The sequence below is a fragment of the Microtus oregoni genome, unplaced genomic scaffold (assembly GCF_018167655.1).
Source record: "Microtus oregoni isolate MIOR12 unplaced genomic scaffold, Mior012 000001F_ref0000356, whole genome shotgun sequence".
NCBI lineage: Eukaryota > Metazoa > Chordata > Mammalia > Rodentia > Cricetidae > Microtus > Microtus oregoni.
This window is the reverse complement of record NW_024543060.1, coordinates 2,080,249-2,101,465: the sequence shown is the minus strand read 5'-3', so window position 1 is coordinate 2,101,465 and position 21,217 is coordinate 2,080,249. Positions and strand designations below refer to the sequence as shown.

At 43.4% G+C, this 21,217-nt stretch overlaps 1 protein-coding gene across 1 annotated transcript in view; it reads right to left on the bottom strand.

The window, feature by feature from the left end:
• Rnaseh2b (ribonuclease H2 subunit B) overlaps positions 1-16,133 on the bottom strand; it is a 38,871-nt gene extending 22,738 nt beyond the window's left edge. Inside the window, exons 1-2 of the mRNA XM_041669955.1 lie at positions 16,061-16,133; positions 376-447 (exon numbers count right to left, since the gene is read on the bottom strand). Of these exons, the coding sequence (XP_041525889.1) occupies positions 376-447; positions 16,061-16,121 (133 nt within the window). The 5' untranslated portion in view covers positions 16,122-16,133. The remainder of the gene's footprint in view (positions 1-375; positions 448-16,060) is intronic.
• Between the last annotated feature and the right edge of the window lie 5,084 nt (positions 16,134-21,217).

Genomic DNA, 21,217 nt, shown 5'->3' with positions numbered 1-21,217 from the left:
TTTTCATTCTGTTTATTTTACTGTACAACACGAAATGAATATAAATGCAGGCCAGTGTTGGTAAGCATGCTAAGAAAAATTGGCATAAGAAAGCCAAAGAAAATCAATCCAGAGGAAACTCAAACACACCACTTCTCTGTGTCGCCAACATTTCTAATGATTTGACATTCTGTGGATAAAAACTATAAAAACGATCCTCTTTGCAAAGTTTAGTGTGATTTATCCTAGAACATTAATCAGCTTGATTTTCCACTGCAGGATGCTGTGAACTTTTAAGTTAATTCAAAATGACACATAGGCAAGCAAGCACGCCACACACTGAGCATTAGGCTGGAGACATTCAAGAGTGAGAGGACCCAAGGAAGCGAGACCCACCTGAGCGCGGGCTGACCAATTTTACAAACAGGAGGCCATTCTTCATCTTCTCTGAGGCATCTTTTAAATATTCTGAAAAGAAATAGTGAATTAGAGAAATTTAAAGACAGTCTCTCTACTGTGCCCTCACTTTCCTCCATTTTACTTCTTCCTACTTATGCATTCTTTCTTATAAAATGTTATTTATCATTTATGAGCTATGTGATCCAGTAAACACCTGTTTTCCAGGGAAGCAGCGGTGGAATTGGAAGTAGGTTTAGTCTGGCTCTAGAGGCAGATGTCAACGTCCTCACCCTGGCCCAGGCTTCTCTCCCGTCTCAATCTCCTTTCAGAAGATAATGATGACAGTACATGTATGTTTTTTTTTAAACTTAAACTAAGTAGTCAAAGGCACTTAGTGTAACTGAACAGAAATACAAAATAAATCATAGCTATTATTATGAAGGACAAACATTTATTGGACCCCTATCTTTCATTTCTGACATCATTAGTTAACCATATCCCTTGCTTATTTTCTTGGTGGGGGTTTCATCTTTTTTAAAAATTAAATTATTTTATGAGTAGCCTATATACAATAAAGACAGTAACTGTATTTTAGCTCTATTTTGTTTCTAATTATCTTTTTGCCACATTAAAGATATAAATCTGTGTAATCTTAATTTTTCTTCATGTTTGCATCCTTTGTGTCATACTTTAGAAAGCCTTCAAGTCTTCTTCCTTGAAAGTATGTATATTCCTATATTTTTGTGGATACTTTATATTCAGTCAATTCAAAATATATAAATACCCTGAGTATAAGATGGAGGGAAAAAATCCAACTTTAATTTTTTTTAATGGGTTGGCCATTTGTATCAAAGCTCATGGAGTGAGCCTGCCATGAAAATCTTTACACTAAACATTTAAATGCATTTGTGGTCTGCCTGTAGACATTCAACTCTGATCCACTGATCTGTGTCTATTTTAGTGTCAGTACTTCAAGACTTAATCATAACAGATTTACTTTAATCTGTAGAAAGCAAGTTTCTGCAGTGTTTCCTCTACAATATCTGACTGTCAAGTTTTATTTACACAGATTAAAGCATGCAGACCAAGATGACACCTTCAACAGACCAAGCAGCAGTCAAAACTCACACAGACTCCAAAAAACCAGGAGCTCTAGACAGTCAAGGGCACAGTCTGTCTACACAAGAGCACCACAGGAAGGCAGTCAAGAGGCACAACCAGTTTATATGAGAACACCCTAGGAAGGAAGTCAAGGGCACAGCCCATCTATAAAGAGCACCCCAGGAAGCTGGTCCAGGGATACAACCCATCTACACAACAGCACCCAAAGAGATCTTGGCGAGGGACTGAGCTTACTCTCTTTGTTCTGTCCATTCTGCCTCAAATCCATATGCACACAGATACTGCAAACAGACTGAGAAATTAGCGCTCCATAAATAGAACACTTTTGCTTCGTCCAATAGTAACCATAATAGCAATAGTAATCCATAAACAAGAAAAGCTCATTTTAAGATTTCTACTTTCAATTAAGATAGAGTATAGAGATTCAACAACAATAGTCACCATGCAAAGCATGAGGCTGCGGTCATGTACAACAGTGGGCTCATTGCCCTGGTTTACTTCCTTGAGAGGGTTTCCAGGACCTGGTGCAGAGGAGCTGGGCAAAACCTGGCCGAATTAGGGCAGATGTGATAGAGTGGAGAGCTCCAAAGACAAGAATGACAGAGGCCATATTAAAAAACCCTGGTAAGAATTGGACTCAGGTGTGTGCAGCAGGGCCTCTCCGAGGACCCATCAGGAAACAGCTCTGTCCTTCCACGTGTACATGAGAGACTCTCCATGAGAAGCAGAGAACAAAACTCACAGGCATCTCTCCCAGGTTTGTGACCTCAGGGCATGAGGTAGAACACTCAACAGTACACTTACCCCTGACACTGCTAAGATCTCGTCGCACTAATTAAAAAGCAATGGCAAAGGATCATACTCTTCTTGCCAAGTAATATATTTTTGAGTCCAAAAATACTTAAGAATATAGAAATACCCATCACCCCAAAGGTGAACTGATGAGAGGTGAAGGAAAGGTCAGCTGTTGCGAGAGAGACTGGTATTATATATGGAACATTAAAACGAAAGGAAATGGCACAGAAGCAAACCTCAGGGAGAACACATTAACAAGACAAAAGACTTTTTTAGTGATCTAAACTGAAATGCTAGAGAAGGAAAAAAATGACAGACAGAACCAATGGCAAAAGATAAGTGAACTCGAAGATTCATCCAGTAACAGAAAACACTCTGAAAGCACAGAAAAATTTTAAAAAGAAATCTGATCTACTGGCAGCATCAAACCTCCTACTATGTGTGTGATGGAAGCTTCCAAAAGAAGAGAAATGAGAAGACAAACATGTCTGAAAAGCACATGTGAAATGTTCCCGGTCTAAGGAACACTATAAACTCACATATCCCAGAAGCTCTATGATCCCAAAGCATACAACAAGAAGAAAACAAATAACATAACCAAGAGTTCAAAACCAAGGGTGGGGGCAGTCACAGGATGTACAGAGAAGCAGGCTAACGAAGACAGCTAAGATGTAAAAACAATGCAAGCCAGAAGACAATCCAGAACAATCCGTAAAGTAAAACACCATGACCACAGAGAAGCTACCGACCTTTGGAAAAGGAGAAGGGAGGAAAACAAAACTTCAGGCACACAGAGCTGAAAGAAACCATTGGTGACATACGTGCACCACAAGGAACGCTAAGGGAGAGCTTTCTGCAGTAGGATCATGAGCCAGGTGCAGGAATCTGAACAGGAGAACACACGCGGGGGCAAATAGGGGAGCTGTTCATATTATTTTAATCTCTTTAAGGATTATTGGCTGCTTAAGTTAAAATAATTCAGAGTAGTGTTCCCATCATGCGAACACAGAAAATGTACGAGAACAGCTTACGTCCAGAAAAGAAGAAATGTAAGAATGCCATCGTGAGTTTCTTGTGCCGCAAGTGAAGTGACAAGCAGCACCTGGAGATAGATGGAACCAATAACATACACATACAAAGAACTCTACAGCAGTCACCAAAATTAAAAAACAAAAACCTGTCACTCATAAGACAATAAAGGATATGAAACTGAATTGTGAAAAATGTTCACTTAACCAAAAAGAGGGCAAACTAGACACAAAGAACAGATGATATATCAAACAGGAAACATCAGGACAGCAGGCTCAACCCCAGCTACATCAATGTCCACGTCAAGGGTCTGAACATCCCAACGACAAGCAGCAACTCAAGACAGAATTAAAAAGCAAGAGGGAAATGCATGCTTCCCACAAGAACCACATAAACAAAGACACAAGCAGAATGGAAGGAAAGAGAAGCAGATGCTAACAGACTTTACCAAGGGACTTTAAAAGGTCACTTTATAATGACAAGAAGGCATGATGCCCTAAATGCTTCCTCACCAAACACAAGCTGCAGAACACACAAAGCACACACAGACAGCACTTTCTGGACACCTGACCCTGACAGCTACTAATCTGTCCCCCAGCTCCATGAATCTTTAAGAATGTTACATAAATAGAACAGTGCAGGTTCAACTGTCAGAGCCCATCAAGACTCTTTCTGGAATGACACATCTATACTGAAGTGTAAATTAGAAAGTTCGATCCTGTTAGAATTTCCCCGCCCACTTGTGTGTCCCCACCCCTAGCAAGAACTACTCATCTCCCTGTGTCTCAAGACCCAGGACACCTGACAGCCTCCCCCATAGCACTTCCTCAAACCTCACCACAATGGCAGACCTTTCAACGTGGACTTGATAAATTATTTTGACCACTTCCTCCTATCACAAGAAAACCGTACTGTTTGTTTTCCAGCTTCCCCATTCCTTGAGAGCCCCAAATAATGACATTTCTAGAGAGAAACTCCCCAAAAGAGCAGTCAGTGAGAAGGTTGTCAACAGCCTAAAACGCTATTCTGTAAGGATGTCCGCGGTTACACAGCACAAACAGGTAAATAACCAGTGTGCCATGCTGAAATGCCAATATTCTCTGAAGCATACAAAGGCAGGCAGAATGAAGATGTCCCATTGGTGTGGTAAATCTTATTTCCTCACAAAACCACTTTCTGCTGGACTGGATTAACAAGAAATTAACTGAAACGGGATTAAAATGTTCAAAAACTGCTAGAAGAAAATACCTGTGCTTTGGTCTGATCAAAGACTTTTCTGAGATGTAATTCCAAAAGTCCAGGCAACAGGGCCAAGATAACAGGTAGGATTACATCATCACAAGAGCTTCTTCACAGCAATCAGATAAACAAGACACAAGCGATCTGTAGAGAAGCTGACTGCTGTGCTCCCTAGGAGAACTTAGACAGATGTGGATATAAACTGAAGCATTTTTGTATACTGCAGAGGTTTCAAGATAAATATATTTCCTCTAAATATGAAAAAATAGACAACATTTTTTTTTGCCTATCAAAAACCCTGACAACAACAAATTCACAGTGACAACCGCCACCAGGATCCGGCCTCCTTGGCTCTCTTTAGCATCCTGAAATATCCTGATGGGACAGTACCAACCGTCAAGTTGATCTTCCCTAACTGCCTTTTCATAGGCAGATTCCAAGCAGGCACAGCTGGGTAAAAACAGCCACCCAGTCCTGAGCCAGCTTCACCATCAGCTGGACTACTTCATGTGCTGTTTCAGGCTGGGACTATCATACAAATAAAAACCCTGCCCCCACAGAAGCTTTATTCCCTTGTCTGTTTCCCTATCCCTGTCCATCAATCCCTCTGGTCTGTCACCTCTTTATCATCTAGTCCCCACAGGACAAGGTGAAGGACCTCACCTGCTGCAACCTGGCAGCCCTGGTATAGAACTGCATTATCCAAAGGAAAAGACAGATATTACATAAATTCAAGTCCCATATGCAATTTAAATTTTCCTAGAAGCCACCTTAAGCATAGGTAAAATAAATTGTAATGATATACATTTACTCTAATTTATTCAAAATACTTTCATTCCACAACACACAGACAAAAATTTCACATGAAATATGCTGCCACAATGTTGTCTGTGGGGTTTTTATCAGAAGGAAACAGTTCTCTGTTCTTAAACTGCGAAGGACATTGACCATGAAAGGGTGTTCTGAGTTTCTCAACCTCTCTTCCTGTGGCTGATTCTGTGTTTGGTTTTTATTCTCTCAGCATGGTGTATTTCACAGTCTGACTCAAGTCTTTTGTTTCAGAATAAAACCCACTTGCTCCTTTCTTGTTTGTTTGTTTAAGATTTCTGTATTTATGTGCATAAACTTAAGCTAACTTCTGCAAAGCCTTTGACCGCTCTTCAGGGCAACACTCACCCCCAGACTGAGTTGTGAATTATGCCTTCTTTCCCCACTTTCTGAAGTCTTTGCAGGAGCGATCTTATTTTTCAATGTCTTACAGAACTCTCCAGTTAAGCAACTGGAAGCCGGGCTTTTCCTGGGAAAAGACTCTGAATTTAACCTCTTTATTGTGTCTGCTAAGATCTTTTCTGAGCTGACTTTGTAACTTTTCTATCTAGGAATGTGCCCACATCATCCATAAAACCTATAAGGTCGGCAGCACCGTTCCCTCTTTCACGCCTCCCCTTGGTCAGTCTGGCTAAAGATGTACTGGTTGTTTGGCTTCGCTGACCTTCTCGGGTCTGACTGTGTTTCCTTTCTGCTCTGCGATGGGGTGCGTGCACTAGGTGATGGTGGAAGGTGAGGCTGCAGGCCCATGGCGGGTCCGGTTTATCAATCTCTCCATGCGCATCACTGTCGCAGCAGTGCTTTATTTTCTTGCTTCTCAAAAGTATTTTTTTAAAGCTTCCCTCATTTTTCTTTTGTGGCTCATTGGTTATTAGGGCTGCTATTTAATTTCTACGCATTTGTGAATCACTCAAATTCCCTTCTGTAACTGTTTCCCACACTCACTTCACTGTTTTTGTACAATGCATTTGGTACATTCCCGATCATTTTAAATGCTGATGACCTGTTAGGTCACATTGATTTCCAGTGCTGCTTAGGTCTTGTTTGGGGAAGCTGGGAGACCCTCTTGACTGTCTGATCCCTGATAATAGTGATGTCTGTGTGTTCTTTAGAATTCTGTTCTATCTGATGAGATTTCACAGTTATGCCGTCACTATGCAGACAGTCTGTCTTAGTTCTTAGAATAAATTCCTAAGCTCTGACTAAAGCCTTTGCAGAATAAACAACACCTCAGCCTCCTCTAGGGCAGTCGCACCAACTACCTTCCTCACATTCCGGCCATACTTTCCTGTTAGTTCACACCTTGTACTTTTAAATAACTGAACATTACATGTTAGATAAAATACAGTATTTGTGTCAATTCTGGAAGTTGCTTGTCCTTCCCTAACTCCTAGGAATTGTTGCTGGTTTTCAGTCAGGCCAGTGGCTTTCCTGGGCTAACTGTGAGTCTGTATTCTCTAGACCCAGCTACGATGCCTCTGTTCAGTCTCCTTAAGTCATCGGCACTCAGCCCAGTTAAGTCTTTGTTAAGGGGCTCTGCGTGGGTGGCGGCAAACTTCAACACTCAGGCATTCAAACTACTGCCTTCGCTTTTATTTATGGCTTTCCCAGGCCATTAGTCAGTCAGAGACGACTCCCAGCTTTTCCCTGCACGGTCTTCAATGTGTGCGTTCCCTACGAACAAACCAGAGTTCCCAGAGCAGCACATGGACACCTAGTTCTCTGTACGCTCCCTTTAAGGTTTGGGCAGGTTACTGTTTACCAGACTGGTACAGCCCTCACAGAAAAATACCCTAAGGAACAGGACTTGTCCCAGAGAACAAGCTCTGAGCACCAAGTCATGTCAGGTAACAACACCCTGCAAGGGAGACTTTTCCAGGAAGCCAAAGACAGGTCAACTGGGGACAATGCTCTCGGAGTTGGATTTTTTTTTTTTTTTTTTTTTTTTTTGGCTTCAAATCAAGTCTGGCCTGTCCCTTAGTCAAGGCTGCTGACTGGGGCGGGAATGGTGATGGGAACAGCTCCAGCCTTCAGGTACACTCAGCTGGAAGAGCCAGAAGCAGCTTCTGCTGTCTCCCCTAGTGCCTTCATGGCTTCTAGGAGGCTGGCTCTCGCTGCACCTGGAGACCAGGCATGAAAGAATTGTACTGCTGGTGTGATTTTATGTCCCTTACTCTCATGTAGTATTCCACAGAGAAAATAACTCCTGCCTGCAGACTAAGAGTTTCTGCTGAAATCTAGAAAACCCTGGATCATCTGGTGGGCTGGTTCTTTGCCTATGAGACTTGGAAGATCCTGTTTCCCCTTAAACTTCTTTTTTATTTGTATCTAGAAGGGGTGAAAAACATATAAATTAATTAAGAAAGAATAAAAGTACATGTTTATACTAAAGGACCCAGTTTTTAGTGTAGCAGAAAATGATGAGAAAAGGAACTTTTGGAAGGTTCCAACTATTTCTCCAGTACAGGTTCATGGTACCTGAACTCACCAAGACCCATTGGCAATCTTACTTCCACTACCAAGTAGTGTGACCTTAGGGAAGAAAGTGAACTTGTCTTGCCTCTGTTGTTCAACTATAAAATGGGCATGAGAACTCATTTAGAGGCATCTTTCAGGCTGACATGCACGTGGATGAGCCCAGAGCACAAAATAATTACTTAATTTCTAATTAGTTTACTTCCATAAATTCCTGATAAAATCAGGGATATACAAGAAATATAAAAATCAAAATATAATTAAGAGTCACAACTTTCATGGCGTTAAAAGGCCTTACAAGCAGCCTTCCTAGAAAAGGCTGTCAGAGACTGTTGTCTTGGTGATCTGTGTAAACAGAAGACAGTGTAAAGTACTTGGTAGAGTTTCTTGCACACAAAACATTCTCAGAAAATCCAACGTGCATCCTTCAGCTTTAGAAAAAGCTCACTAAGAAAAGGCAAAGCAAGTCTTGATACTTCAGAAGTATACTTCATAAGAAACACTTCCCAACAGGGTCAGGCAGAACGGATGCAGTGCTGGCTTTGCTGGCCATTTTAGAGGCAGGAAGAGCTCAGCGATGCTCTTGATGCCACAGTCGGCCACTCTGCTTCCTTATATCCCCAGCACTTGGCTCTGATACTTGAACGTTAAAGAACACAGACCACTGACAGGAAGACAACTGTACCCATGAATATAAAATTAAAAATAACAACAATGGTAGTATGTGTTGATCATTTATGGTCCTACCAGGCACCAGGCACTAGGCGGTCCTCTGGATAAGTTATGTAATGTCATTCGGATGGCATTTCTGTGAAAGAGGTATTCTACTCAGTTCTGCTTGTGGGATGAGAGTCCCAGGGCTAGTCAAATGTGGAAAAGTGCTGCCACCAGGCAAAGTTTGAAACTGCGACTTTGTCATTGCCATAATCAAAAAATAAAAAACCCCGCAAACTGTAGCTTGTTTCTTCTTAAGTGCTAGGTTGCAGAAGGGACAGCTAATAAGCTTGCCAAGCCAGGCAGTAGACTAATACCAGGGAGCTGCAGAGAAGGAAGGGGGATCCAGGAAAGCCAGAGGGAAACAAGACAAGATCAAATAAAACTAGATAGATGACAGAAGTTTATTATGTGATGTAAGAAACATCTAAAAACATAAAATCAAATTTCATAGATGGAACAAAAACTTATCTATTAGGAATTATATTCTCATCTACAGAAACTCCAAGTTATCTGAGACGCAGGCACCTGGCAGGTATCAGCGCAGACCTCAAGACTCCGGAATATAAGACATGCAAGACAAACCAGCATGGTGTTCAAGTTCCTTGCAGCTTTCAAGACGCAAACTTCAAAAATAACTACATGCCTTCCCTTCCCAAGATGTAAGCACTACCATCAGCAAGACTAGTTCACGTTCCTGGCTTTGAAGCCCTTGTCTCTTCACAAGCTAATCAAAGGGAAAAAAGGTACACACCAGGAAAATGCTTCCCATGATGGGTTTATCGAATGTAACTTTCCTGTGAAGCTTTGGAGACAAAACTAAATCTACCCTCACCAAGATCAAGGCAAACAAAGGCTGTGATTTTTCAGGATTATCTCTACAACAGCCATGTTTCTAGGAATGGCCTGTTAGGAGAGAAGACGTTGGGGAAAAAAAAAGTCAGGTCCATGATATTATGTGGGATGTCCTTCTGTATGCTGTGAATTTGTGTTGCTTTTACTGGTTGATGAATAAAGCCGCTTTGGCCCATGGCAGGGCAGAATACACCTAGGCTGGGAAGCCAAAATGAATTTAGGGAGAAAGACAGTGGGATGGAAAGAGAGACACCAGCAGCCATCAGGAGTTAAGATGCCATAGCATTACCAGTAAGGCACGGGCCACGTAGCGATACAGATTAACAGAAAGGTATTAATTTATATGTAAGAGCTAGTTAGTAATAAGCCCTGAGCCATCAGCCAAACAATTATAGTTAATATTAAGCCCCTGAATGATTATTTTATTAAGTGGCTGTGGGGCTGGGCGGGACACAGAAAAGTTTTCGACTAAAGGTTCACAGTTGACAGAGCCATAAAGACAGCTTGCACTATCTAGGAAACAGGACAGTTCTGGAGGGGGACATGGGGCAGATCTGACTAAGGTACCTGAGACCAAGAGGGGCTGGCTCATCAAACAGAGCAGACAGTCACAGCTGGTCCTCTGGCTTTTCTTGTGATGCTGCATTGCCACCATGTAGCAGAGGGATAACCTTGGGGCAAGCATAGGTTCTGGAGAAGCGCTTAAGGGAGGTGACAGTCTATGACACCAAAACCCTCGTATTTGTTGGACAGAGTCTTGGTTCCCGATAGGTAAGGTAGTGATGAAAAGGCTTTAGCTGCTGCTCCAGGTCACTCTGAAGATCAAATACAGTGACATATGCAAAGGTGTGCTGTAAGGTATAAGGGCTAGAAGATCCAAAGACAATAGGTCTTCTAAAATGATGTAATCCTTGAGAAGATAAAGGTGAATAAAATTAGCTCTTCAGGTTCACACATTCTTCACAGATTAAGAAAGATTCAGGTAGGAAAAAGAGCAGTTGTGTTGAGTGTGTGGCTTTGTTTTCTTGTCACTGTTCCCTAAACAGTACAATCTAAAATGAACTTACATATCTTTGTAATACTTCATTGTGTACTACAAATAATCAACAGACGATTTAAAATATATGGGTGGATTATGTATGCAGATACATAAAGGACCAGAGTATTATTGGAGTTTGGCATCTATAGAGCTTCTGGAACTAACAGTCTCCCATCCATCCTAGGGGACAACTCTAACTTACTGCCACAATCCTATTCTCCATACAAATAATCCGTGATACCCTTGCACAGACCAAGAAGACCACCCCTAACGGTCACTCCAAAGTTGGACCTGGGAGTGTCAGGTCCAGTTGGGGTGGCTGCTTCTCGTGCTATCTGCACAACACACTCCCTTCTAGGAGAGCCCCCACACCCTAAGTCCACCTCTCCCACTGTGTATCACAGGGGAGCCACCTCCTAGCTGCTGCTATGTGTGTGGGAGATTAGATTGCAGGGACCCTTTGGAGGTGACCAACAGTGTATCTTGGCTACAATGTGTGACTTTGTCTCTATGACTTCCCCACCAAAAAATGAAATAAAAACAATTAAGTGGGTGATCCTATAGTCTTAGCAAACCAAGGCCTTCATGAGCGTCTGCTCAAGCAGGAGAGACCTCAAGTGCCACCCAAAAACTTGCGGGGAGGGATACGCAGTTGTGACTTCTTCACAGGTCCTTCAGCTTTTGACTGGAGCACAAGGAAGGATTCACAAAGGAGGCTTCAAGTAACATGCTTCAGACTCTCAGAGACACCCTCCAAAGCCGCAGCCTTCATCCCTGCTGACAAGCTAATGGCTACAGAGGAAGAACACACCTGGATTCCCCTCAGCTCCTAACTTGAGTAGGAATTTAACACTGGTAGAAGAGGTCCCACTCATAGGAAGGGCCCGGTAAGAAGGGTCTTGACATTGGGTTTCAGGAATTTTCCAAGCTGAGAAAGCGGAGATAGGATTGCAGGTACATAAAACGCCACCAACAGTCAAAGAAAGAGAAGTTGGTCTGGAGCAAATAACTTGGCTTTGTGGGAACTTCAGTCGCGCCTTGAAGCCAGAGCAGAAACTGGCACAAGAGCAAAGACGGTGTTAGGGAAAACACTGCAGGAAGAAATGAAAGGAGATATTTTGGGGGTCATTATAAAAACCCACTCTGGCTCTGGCCCTGCTGAAAGGGGACAGAGGGTGGACATAACACTAGCCCACAAGACAGGCTCTGCTCTCCCACTGCAGAAATGAGAAACAGAGACTCTGCAGGCGGCAGCCAAGGACATAGAAGTGATAAAGCAGGGTCCAGGTGTCTTTCATTACATGCAGGCTTCAGCCCTGACTGAGCAGTTGCCTAACGTTCCAGGTAATGCTCTACGGTGTGGCAAACCTTTGCCGTTCCCAGGATGCTATTCAAATTTTAAAATTTACTTTCTTCTATGACTTTTTATTCTGGCCTGAGGGATAAAGCTATAGGAGCCATAGTTGTTACTTGCTCCACATCTTTTGGAACGATCACTAAGAGGACAAGATTACAGCAACAGATTACCAACTGGCAACTGAGCGATTCCATCCATCACCTCAGAACGTGCTCAGCAGCCCGGAGCAAATCCAGCAGACATCTGAGAAAGGTCAGCAGGGCCCCACCAATAAACGCTGGATAAAGACAAAGCCAGATTTGTGTGGAAAATATTAACTGTACTCCTTGCTGGACAACCCAGAAACTGCCTGCAGGGAATGGGGAGCCTTCCTCCAACGAGTCCTGCTGAATTATTCAAGGCTGTCTCAAGGCTACAGTTGGATGGGCCAGGCTCTGTACCACCTGCCAAGGGAAGGGCAGCTTTCAACACACACAGCTTGTTTTTAAACGCTAGCCTGCACGCACACAAAGGGGGAAGAGCCCACTTCCACTTTTCTCCTGAGGTTAACCCTTAGGTAAAAGGAAAAGGTCAGCTGTTTCCTAGGACCACTGACAGAGTCTAAAGCGGCCCTTCTTTTACCTTGTATTTCACACTTTCTTTCTTGCCCCCAAACTTATGTGTTTCTTGGGGACTGGAAAGATGGCTCAGAGGTTAAGAGCATTGCCTGCTCTTCCAAAGGTCCTGAGTTCAATTCCCAGCAACCACATGGTGGTTCACAACCATCTGTAATGAGGTCTAGTGTCCTCTTCCGACCTGCGGGCATACACACAGACAGAATATTGTATACATAATAAACAAATAAATATTTTTTTTAAAAAAGATGTTTCTTTGGTTTTACAAGGCTATTAATCAGAAATAGTGTTAATATAAAGTCCTTCCATCATTAAAGAGGAAAATTACCTCTCCCTTCTATATCTGATTTTTAAAAAATCTTTTTCAATGTGAACATAATCCTAAAATGTAGATTCTTACAATGTTTCAATTCTTGTTTTGTTTTGTATTTAGAGACCATTTGTGGTCATCATGACATCCCAGCTAAAAAGCTACTGTATATGAACACCAGGATGGCAGGCCTAGGATTCCCTAAAATCTACCTGTTCTTTAGCCTCCAGAAGAACAGGCCACCATCTATGCTACCAGCCTACGTGACGTACAAAGTTGTTTCCTTTACCTCTTAATATGAACTTTTGTAAGATACAAAGGCATAGCACTGATGACAAATATGTCCAGAATTGAGGATTTGTGCTGAAGCCCAGTTTGATCCGGGGACTTCCTCACTTAGGGGGCTGATTAAGGACATGTTTACTACATGAGGACCCACATATGTGTTCTACATTATTCCACTCTCCTTTTATCGTCACAGAACACTAGGGTTCCCAGTGTGCGCACACTTCCTGGGAGGTCTTCCCTAATTGCCACAGGCAGTCTCCTGCCCACCTACAGTCATGACGGGTCCTGAGTGACTCTCACACCTCACCCAGCTAGCTCAGCAGAACTAACAAGTGTGCAAATGTTTGACTACAAAACAGGTATTAAAAAATATGCCTCACCATTTGCCTTCTTGGGGGGGGGGGCAGCGAAGAGGGATGGAAACTTACAACCTAGTCCAAAAATAAAGATGTGAATGGCCTCGGAGTAAGTGAACAGTCATCTATGTCGTACTCCAGGCTCCATGAGAGAAGCGTTGCATTCATCCCAGATGCAAGGAGGGTCTTGCTGCAACACCCCAGCTGCCTGCAAAAATGAACAAGCCCTCCATGGCCCAGCTTTCTTTTATCTCGGATTTTCAATTTAGCAAAACAAAATTGTGAGCTAGAGGAAAAATAACCTGCAACCAACTTTTAAATATAATCTTCCCAACTATTCCAGGCAACCTGACTGTAAATTAAATGCTGGGGGAGCATCATCACAAGATTAGGTAGCTGTGCCCCGAAGGTATACAACCCTCTGCTCACTTTGGGAACAGTACAGACCACTTCTGCCAAATACCCTTGCCAACATTCATATACTATTTATAATCTTTATGAAGGGCCCAACTTCATTGTAGCACTTAGTTGAGGGAATACAGTCTCCTGCTCTTGACTCCACAGCTACCTGGAACAACTCTTCACCTGCTGCAAGGAACAACAAAGTGTGAAGATGGTCCTCATCCTGGATTCTGCCATGCACTTCTTGACTGTGGAAAATCCTGTCCATTGCAGAGTGAAACCTCAGGAGTGTGTACCCACACTCCAGCTCCCCGGGGCCGGTCCTCACTGTGGTAGTTCCAGGGGTGTCCCTGGGTCAGCCACAGCAGTACTACTGCTTGGGAATCTAGTGAATGAGCATATTCTTGGGTCTCAGCCCATTCACTCCCAGGAGGCAAATGCCCTTACATTTGAGGACAGTCACCAGAAGAGCTAGCAAACGTGTGTACCTTTAGAGCCTGCAGGTGTCATTAAAGGCCATCTGGAAGAACGGAAGACAGGAAGTTCAAGTTTGAACAGTTTCGGAACCCCCAATCTCTGCCACTGACCACAGTACTATCGCCTAATGATTAAAAGGTGAGAGGGCACCTCAGCTTTTAACAGACACTGGGCTGGAATGCTCCTCACCACCACCCCATAGATTTAGTACACCTTCCATGTTGAGGGATGCATTCAATACTTGACTCTCTTCATTTCTGGGTTTGATATGATTATGACACACTTTAAGAATGAAGTCAACACCAACAAAACAGCCAACAAAATAAAAAAAAAACCCTCAAATTATGACCAGCTACTTGTGTGCATCTTCATAGTATCAACATACTTGATTATAAAAGAATGAGGCCCTTACCCTGAAAATCGAATTATATTGATGTAACCGTAGTGTGAAAGGAGGCTTCCCTTCCCCCAATTAAAATAAGGTATCCAGCTCGCCCTCTGAAGGACCACCAAAGCCACGAATGCTCACTAGCCGCTTTTCCATCCAAACACTTGCAATAAGGTATGGCTTAACTGTAGCTCTTCATGGGCGGCTGAATCAGTAACGACCACTTCAGAAAACCGTTTTGCAGTACTAAAGCTAAACCCACAAACACCTAAGAAGAGATACCGCTCCAGGGTAGAGACACTCTAAAGACATGAATGTCCGCGTCCATCGACAGCCTCCAAAGTTTAACTCCTGAGAGTTGCAAACCAGGAAACACCGAATGTCATCAAATGTCATCCATCCTCAGTAGGGTAGTATTGATACACATACAAGGAACTAGAAGCAGCAATTAGGAACAAGCAAACAAACAAAAACCAACCAACAAAACCCACGGAAAAAACAACAAGGATGGATCTAGCAGAAGTCATACAGAGGGAAGACAGGAATCCAAACAGGCACAACTAACCCAATAACAGAACACCTGGGGTTCTCTACAAGCGGTATGAGCTGCTAGCTGATCGGCAGCAGACCACGTTCAGCTGGGTGAGTTGCATACTCAAAATCCATACATTTGACTGTGCTTAACCCCTTACAAAGAGGAGCTATGTATGCAAACGATGTACGTGTCTGGTTGTTATGCTAAGACTGTAAAAACCTACATCATTGGGTATTCGTACCCTGGTGAAGTATATTTGCTGCAAAAACGCTCTGCGTTTGCTGAGCTAAAATTCAAAACTAAAGTGACTAGGGAGTTTCCTCTCCGCCCACATTGTAACATCAAATTAAAAGTGCCTATAAAATGGCGGGCTGTTTCTAGCTTGGAGTCCCTAGCCCAAATTTATTTCATATGCCATTTAGTAGGTTCCTGCTTATGTGGCACCGACTGTCCACTGTCCCAGGCCCCCACATGTCCTGATAGCTGATCCCCATGGGATATCGAAGGGCCTGGTTCTGGGGGTTCGACTGCCACTGTGTTCCGGAACTGCTTTAAACCAAGCTCAGCTTAACCGACACAGTTTCCCCAACTTAACATCACACTTGGGACAACGCCGCCCTCCGCAGGCCGGGTAGGCTACACCCGCAACAACACACCGGTGAACCCACACGCTCTCACTACGCTCCCGCGTTTGGAGCTCCCGCCTGGCGTGACACGTGACCAGAATGTGCAGCAAACTGTGGGGCACCGAAGGCCGGCCCGCGCTCACCAGGACTTCGCGGGCCGGTGCTGACCCGGGCAAAAGCCTCGAGCCGCCGCCACCCTGAGTGCTCCCGGCCCACGCGCCGCCCGCGTTTACCTGGAAGTAGGAACACAAGCTGCCGGGCAGCCAAGTCCCCGCGGTCTCGGCCTGCAGCCATGTCTGGCACCGCCGGAAGTGACTCGGAGGGGTCCGCCAGCCCGAGCCACCAGTGTGCCTGCGTTTCCGGGCCCGCCCGCTGGGCTTCCTCTTTGAATTGTGCGCGGGTGTCTCAGGAGCCTTGGAGTTCCGCGGCTCTCACACCCCCAGCCAGAGGGAGCTTTTTTGTGTTATTACACACGTTGAGGTTTCTAATGCATTCTGTCGTGCCTAAGTCCTGAAAGCCCCCGAGAAGATCACCACGAAGTCACACTTCTGAATGCAAAAGGAAGGTTTTATTTATTATATAGAGGCTAGCACGGGTCCCCTACCTAGTAGTCTGACTCAGCAGATGGAGGTAAAAGGACCACGTCTATTATTGTAAAGGGTTTATAACGACAAAAACCACAAAGCAGTCACAAGATGACAGTTTCAAAGTACAAAATTGCTTATCCTATATACCAATTGACTAAAGGTTAGGTAAAGCTTAGCTATTATTATTTTCTGATAGGCTGTCGTCTTGGGGGATTCATCTTTCAAAGGGCCAGCTACCTAGCAGGGACAGTAGATTGTCCTGAGCTGTTCTTTCTGGGCAGAATATGCCCTTTATGTTCTTTCTTACCCAATCTAATAGCGGTGTGTGTGTGTGTGTGTGTGTGTGTGTGTGTGTAGAGGGAGCAGTGTGACACACGGGCAACATAACCTTGGAGGTCTGAGTGATAGTATAAATATGGCTGAAGCTTTTGAGAAAGGACATAGAGCAGCCAGTGACACCAGAAGTCGGTCTGGATCTCAAGACAAAAGCTGAGATTCTCCTGTTGTTAGGGTCCTAGAGAAGTCCCTAGGACATAGATGGAAGTATCATTCAGGCTGTAAAAATCAGCCCATAGATAGCAGCACCTGCCAAAATGAAAACAAAGACCCAGTCTGTCAAAGTCCATACAATTCGGGGAAGGTCTCTAATGTACTGACCTTGCTTTTTGACTCTTGCAGTTCTCCTTCTTATTAACTGTTCTTACTAAGGAGGTGGTTTAAGCCAGGATATGGTTTTGTTCTTAAAAGCTCACCCTGAGCTGGGCGGTGGTGGCGCACACCTTTAATCCCAGCACTCGGAAAGCAGAGGCAGGCGGATCTCTGTGAGTTCGAGGCCAGCCTGGTCTAGAAGAGCTAGTTCCAGGACAGGAACCAAAAAGCTACCGAGAAACCCTGTCTCAAAAAAAAAAAAAAAAAAAAAAAAAGCTCACCCTGAGAAAGACTGAGTGCTATGAATCCCAAACGCCCAGCACACTGGTTGGCTAATAAAGACTTTTGATTGGTTTAAGTGCCAGAGTGATCATCTCTGGTGGATACCCCATAATAGTAACCAGACACAATAGAAATACAATTTCTACCATTTTCCCCAGAAATAGTTTCTCTACTAATAACCTTGTTCAAAACCAGCCGCGGCTTCACGTGTGCCCTGTGTAGCACTGTCCAGCCTGCTCTCTCTGGTGAAGGAAGGACACAAAGCAGGGCAGACAACACAAGGTCTAACCTTGTCTGAAATTCCCACACAGGAGATAAGTGAACTGCCCCAAGCACATACCCTCCCTGCCTCAGAGCAGAGACAGCTCCAATGTTAACTTTATTCCCCAAACTGAGTGGCTTCAGGGAAGAAGGATCAGGGATCAGTACGTGGACTTTACTCTTCTCCCTTGGTTTTATGTGTAAACCAGGCAGGCCTGAGATTATCTTCAGACCCTCTGTACCATTTCCTAGGCCATGTTGGATAATATTATACTGATTTCGCCTAGAATAACTATAGTAAATCTGTAAATTGTAACCAGTGGCTCATTCTCAAATGTCAGTACATTCCTCCAGGATCGACTGCTGTTGCAGAATATTCCTTTCCACAGTGTGAAGATGTGCCTTTGTGATGGGTTTAATAAAAATCTAAAGCCAGGCAGGAGATAGAGATTTCTGAACAGAGCGCTCTGGGAAGAGGCAAGGGGGAGTCGACAGCCGGATGGAGAAGAAGTAGGATGGGGAGTTCAGAGTAAAGGTAACCGAGCCACATAAAAGAGCATAGATTAAAACTGTGGGTTAATTTAAGTTCTAAGAACCAGTTAGGAACAAGACTAAGCTAAGGCTGAGCTTTCATAATTAATAAGCCTCAGCGTTGTTTGTTGTGAGTTGGTGACCCAAAGAAAAGTCCAGTTACCTATGCTGTCCAATGTGGATGCTTAAATATCTAAATATAGGGTCTGCTATGTCAGTGACCACTCAGCTCAGTTAGTGCGGGGTGCTGATGGTTGGTTCCATCCTGCAGGCCACGGCTGGAAGCCACATCTCTGTATGCTGCTGAGCACCTGCCCACCTGAGAGACTTTAGGACTAAGAAGCTACATCTACCTCGGCAGCAGATGAGAACTTTGCATAGGTTCCTAATTGGTAATTTGCTAATAGATTTTTCCTCATTACCTTTATATCAATCTTTATGTATACTTGTTTCAAAAAAGTAAAACTTTGGAACTTGATTTCTAATGTGTTGAGAGATTTTACAAATGATTTGCATGACTGAATATTCATCTCAACACTGATCTTTCGGACAATTAAACTGCCCTTTAAAAGCTCAACATTTTCAATAAATTATACTTTTCAGTATGTTTTCTTTTCTTCTACTGAAAAGAATCTTTAGATTTACCATCAGGTGAATTCGCGTGTCATTACACACCCGAACCTCCCTCTTGCTTTCCACACAACAGTGACCATCGTCTTCCAGGCCACCCACTGAATTCACTGTCGTGCCTGAAATGCTGCGTCTCTTGAGTTCAGCCACTAACTACGTGTGGCTTCTGGTCACTTGAAATGTTTGTGATGGGAATGGGACACCAAATTGTGATTTCAGGTTATTTTTCATTAGCTCCAAATTAAACATCCAAGTGGAAGCTGCCCTCTTGGACAGCACAGCTAATGTGAAGTGGAGCAAGCCACACCTTTGCTTGGCCACTCCCGTAACTTCCCAGAGTCTATGAAACACAGTATAAACCTTGAGCACCGAGTCCTCAGCCAGCACCAGTTGACTGGGACTCTGGCCTGCAGCTGCTTGGCCTCTATTCCAGCTCTAGGATCTTCTTTGCATCCCACCAGGAGGCCATTGTTCCATCCTCCAGGCCTTGACACAAACTGTTCCCTGCACTGGGAAACCTTTTTCTGTTCCTATTACACACGTTTTTCTGTTCCCTCTCTCTTGACCAAGGCCTACTACTCCCTCTAGTTCTTCTCTCGGTCCATTTGCACTTTCGTTCAGCAAATCTTTGTTTAGTTCTAGTCACCAGTCAGGCACCTGTCAAGGTGCTGGGAGATGATGGGGAGGAGAAAAGAAAACAGCGTACACAAGTGTCTTGCCTCTATGGAGCTGATAGGCCCCTTCGGATATTCTGAAGTGAATCCATTTTTAAGATCTGCTAAACTTCTTTAGTGATACGTAAGTATGAAAATCACAGAACAAATCCCATTATTTTGTAGGCTAAATAAAAATAACCCTGAATTTTAAAAGTTGTGGTGAGTATCTTGAAATGAAAGACTGTGCTGACCCAGAGAATGGTGACAGGTGGGGAGCGGGTTCTCAGAGGCTCTGCTGTGTCTAGTAGGACCTACAAGAAAGGAGAAAATTATACAGGCAGCTTTTAAATATAAAACAAGACTGAAAAGGCAGACTGTAGAAGGAAAGATTAGTGAATTTGATGTCTTTCGTGTCTTTTGAAAATGTTGAAATGGGACGTATAAAAGTTAACCACAGACCAGAAGATATTGTTGAGGTGGATAGCTTGGAGGAAGAGGAGGAGGGACACTTGGGAACATATAAGACAGGGCCTAGTATTTCTAGTCTGTTACACTGCTTGGTACATAATCAAAGCTAAGTAAAGGTTTTTGTTTGTTCTAAATGGATGTATGCCTAAATTTCGGAATACCTAGAAAAATGACCACTGTAAAATACAAAGAGATAAACTCTTACTGATTATAAAGTATGTACATCAGCTTATCTTGAGCCTTTAAAATCCAATCTTTTGATGTACAAATAATGTTAAACTGCCAAGAGTGGCCTAGTGGCACAGGCCAATAACCCCAACCCTGTGGGAGAATGAGAAACTTTAAGCCTTGCCAGTCCTACAGGGTGAGGTCTCCCATAGGTCCACATTAAACCTGATGTTTAGGCAAAGAATATGAACACTCAGAGATGGTGGATAATGTAATACACAAATCATGCTAGTTAGTTTCCAGTCAACGGGACCCAAGCTGGAGTTATCTAGGAAGAGGGAGCCAATGAAAAAAGCATCTCCATCAGATTTGCATGTGGATAAGTCTGTGGATCATTTTCTTGATCAATGATTGATGTGGGAGAGCCCAGCCCATTGTGGGTGGTGCCATCCCTGGGCAGGTAATACTGGGTTCTATAGAAAACAGGCTGAGGAAGCCATGAAGAGCAAGCCAGTAAGCAGTGTTCCTCCATGACCTCAGCAGCTTCAGTTCTGCCTGCAGGTTCCTGCCTTGAGTTCCTGCCCTGTCCTCTCTCAGTGGTGGACTGTGACCTTGGAGGTGTAAGCTAAATAAATCTTTCCTTCCTCAGCTGGTTTTGGTTAGCATTTTATCACATCAGTAGGAAGAAAACTAAGACATGGGACATATATTTGGCAACATATACATACATATATGTATATTTTCTCCTAACTTGCCAGCATGACCTAGCTTCCAAATAATAGTCATTATTCCTCAAGAGTGGGACAGGGTATATTACAAAGGCAATGTCATCTACATTTATAGTATCCTAATTAAAAAATAAAAACAAACAGCATGGTGTTTCTTCATAGTTTCTGTCTTTTGGGAGATTTAGAATGCTGACTTCCTTATAGTCAGCATTACAGATGACCACACATTTTAAAACCAAGACCAACTTTAAAACACAGCAAGCCATATCCTTAACTTGTAAAAAATGACAGGCTGGTAAATATATTATAAACAACAGTTGTATGATGTGGAAACAGCTTTCAGCAGAGAATGCCCTGGTTCTGGTTTTCATAGAGAAACAAGATAGAGGAAACAGACTTGAGCTGCAGTCAGGGACATTTAAACTAGTAAT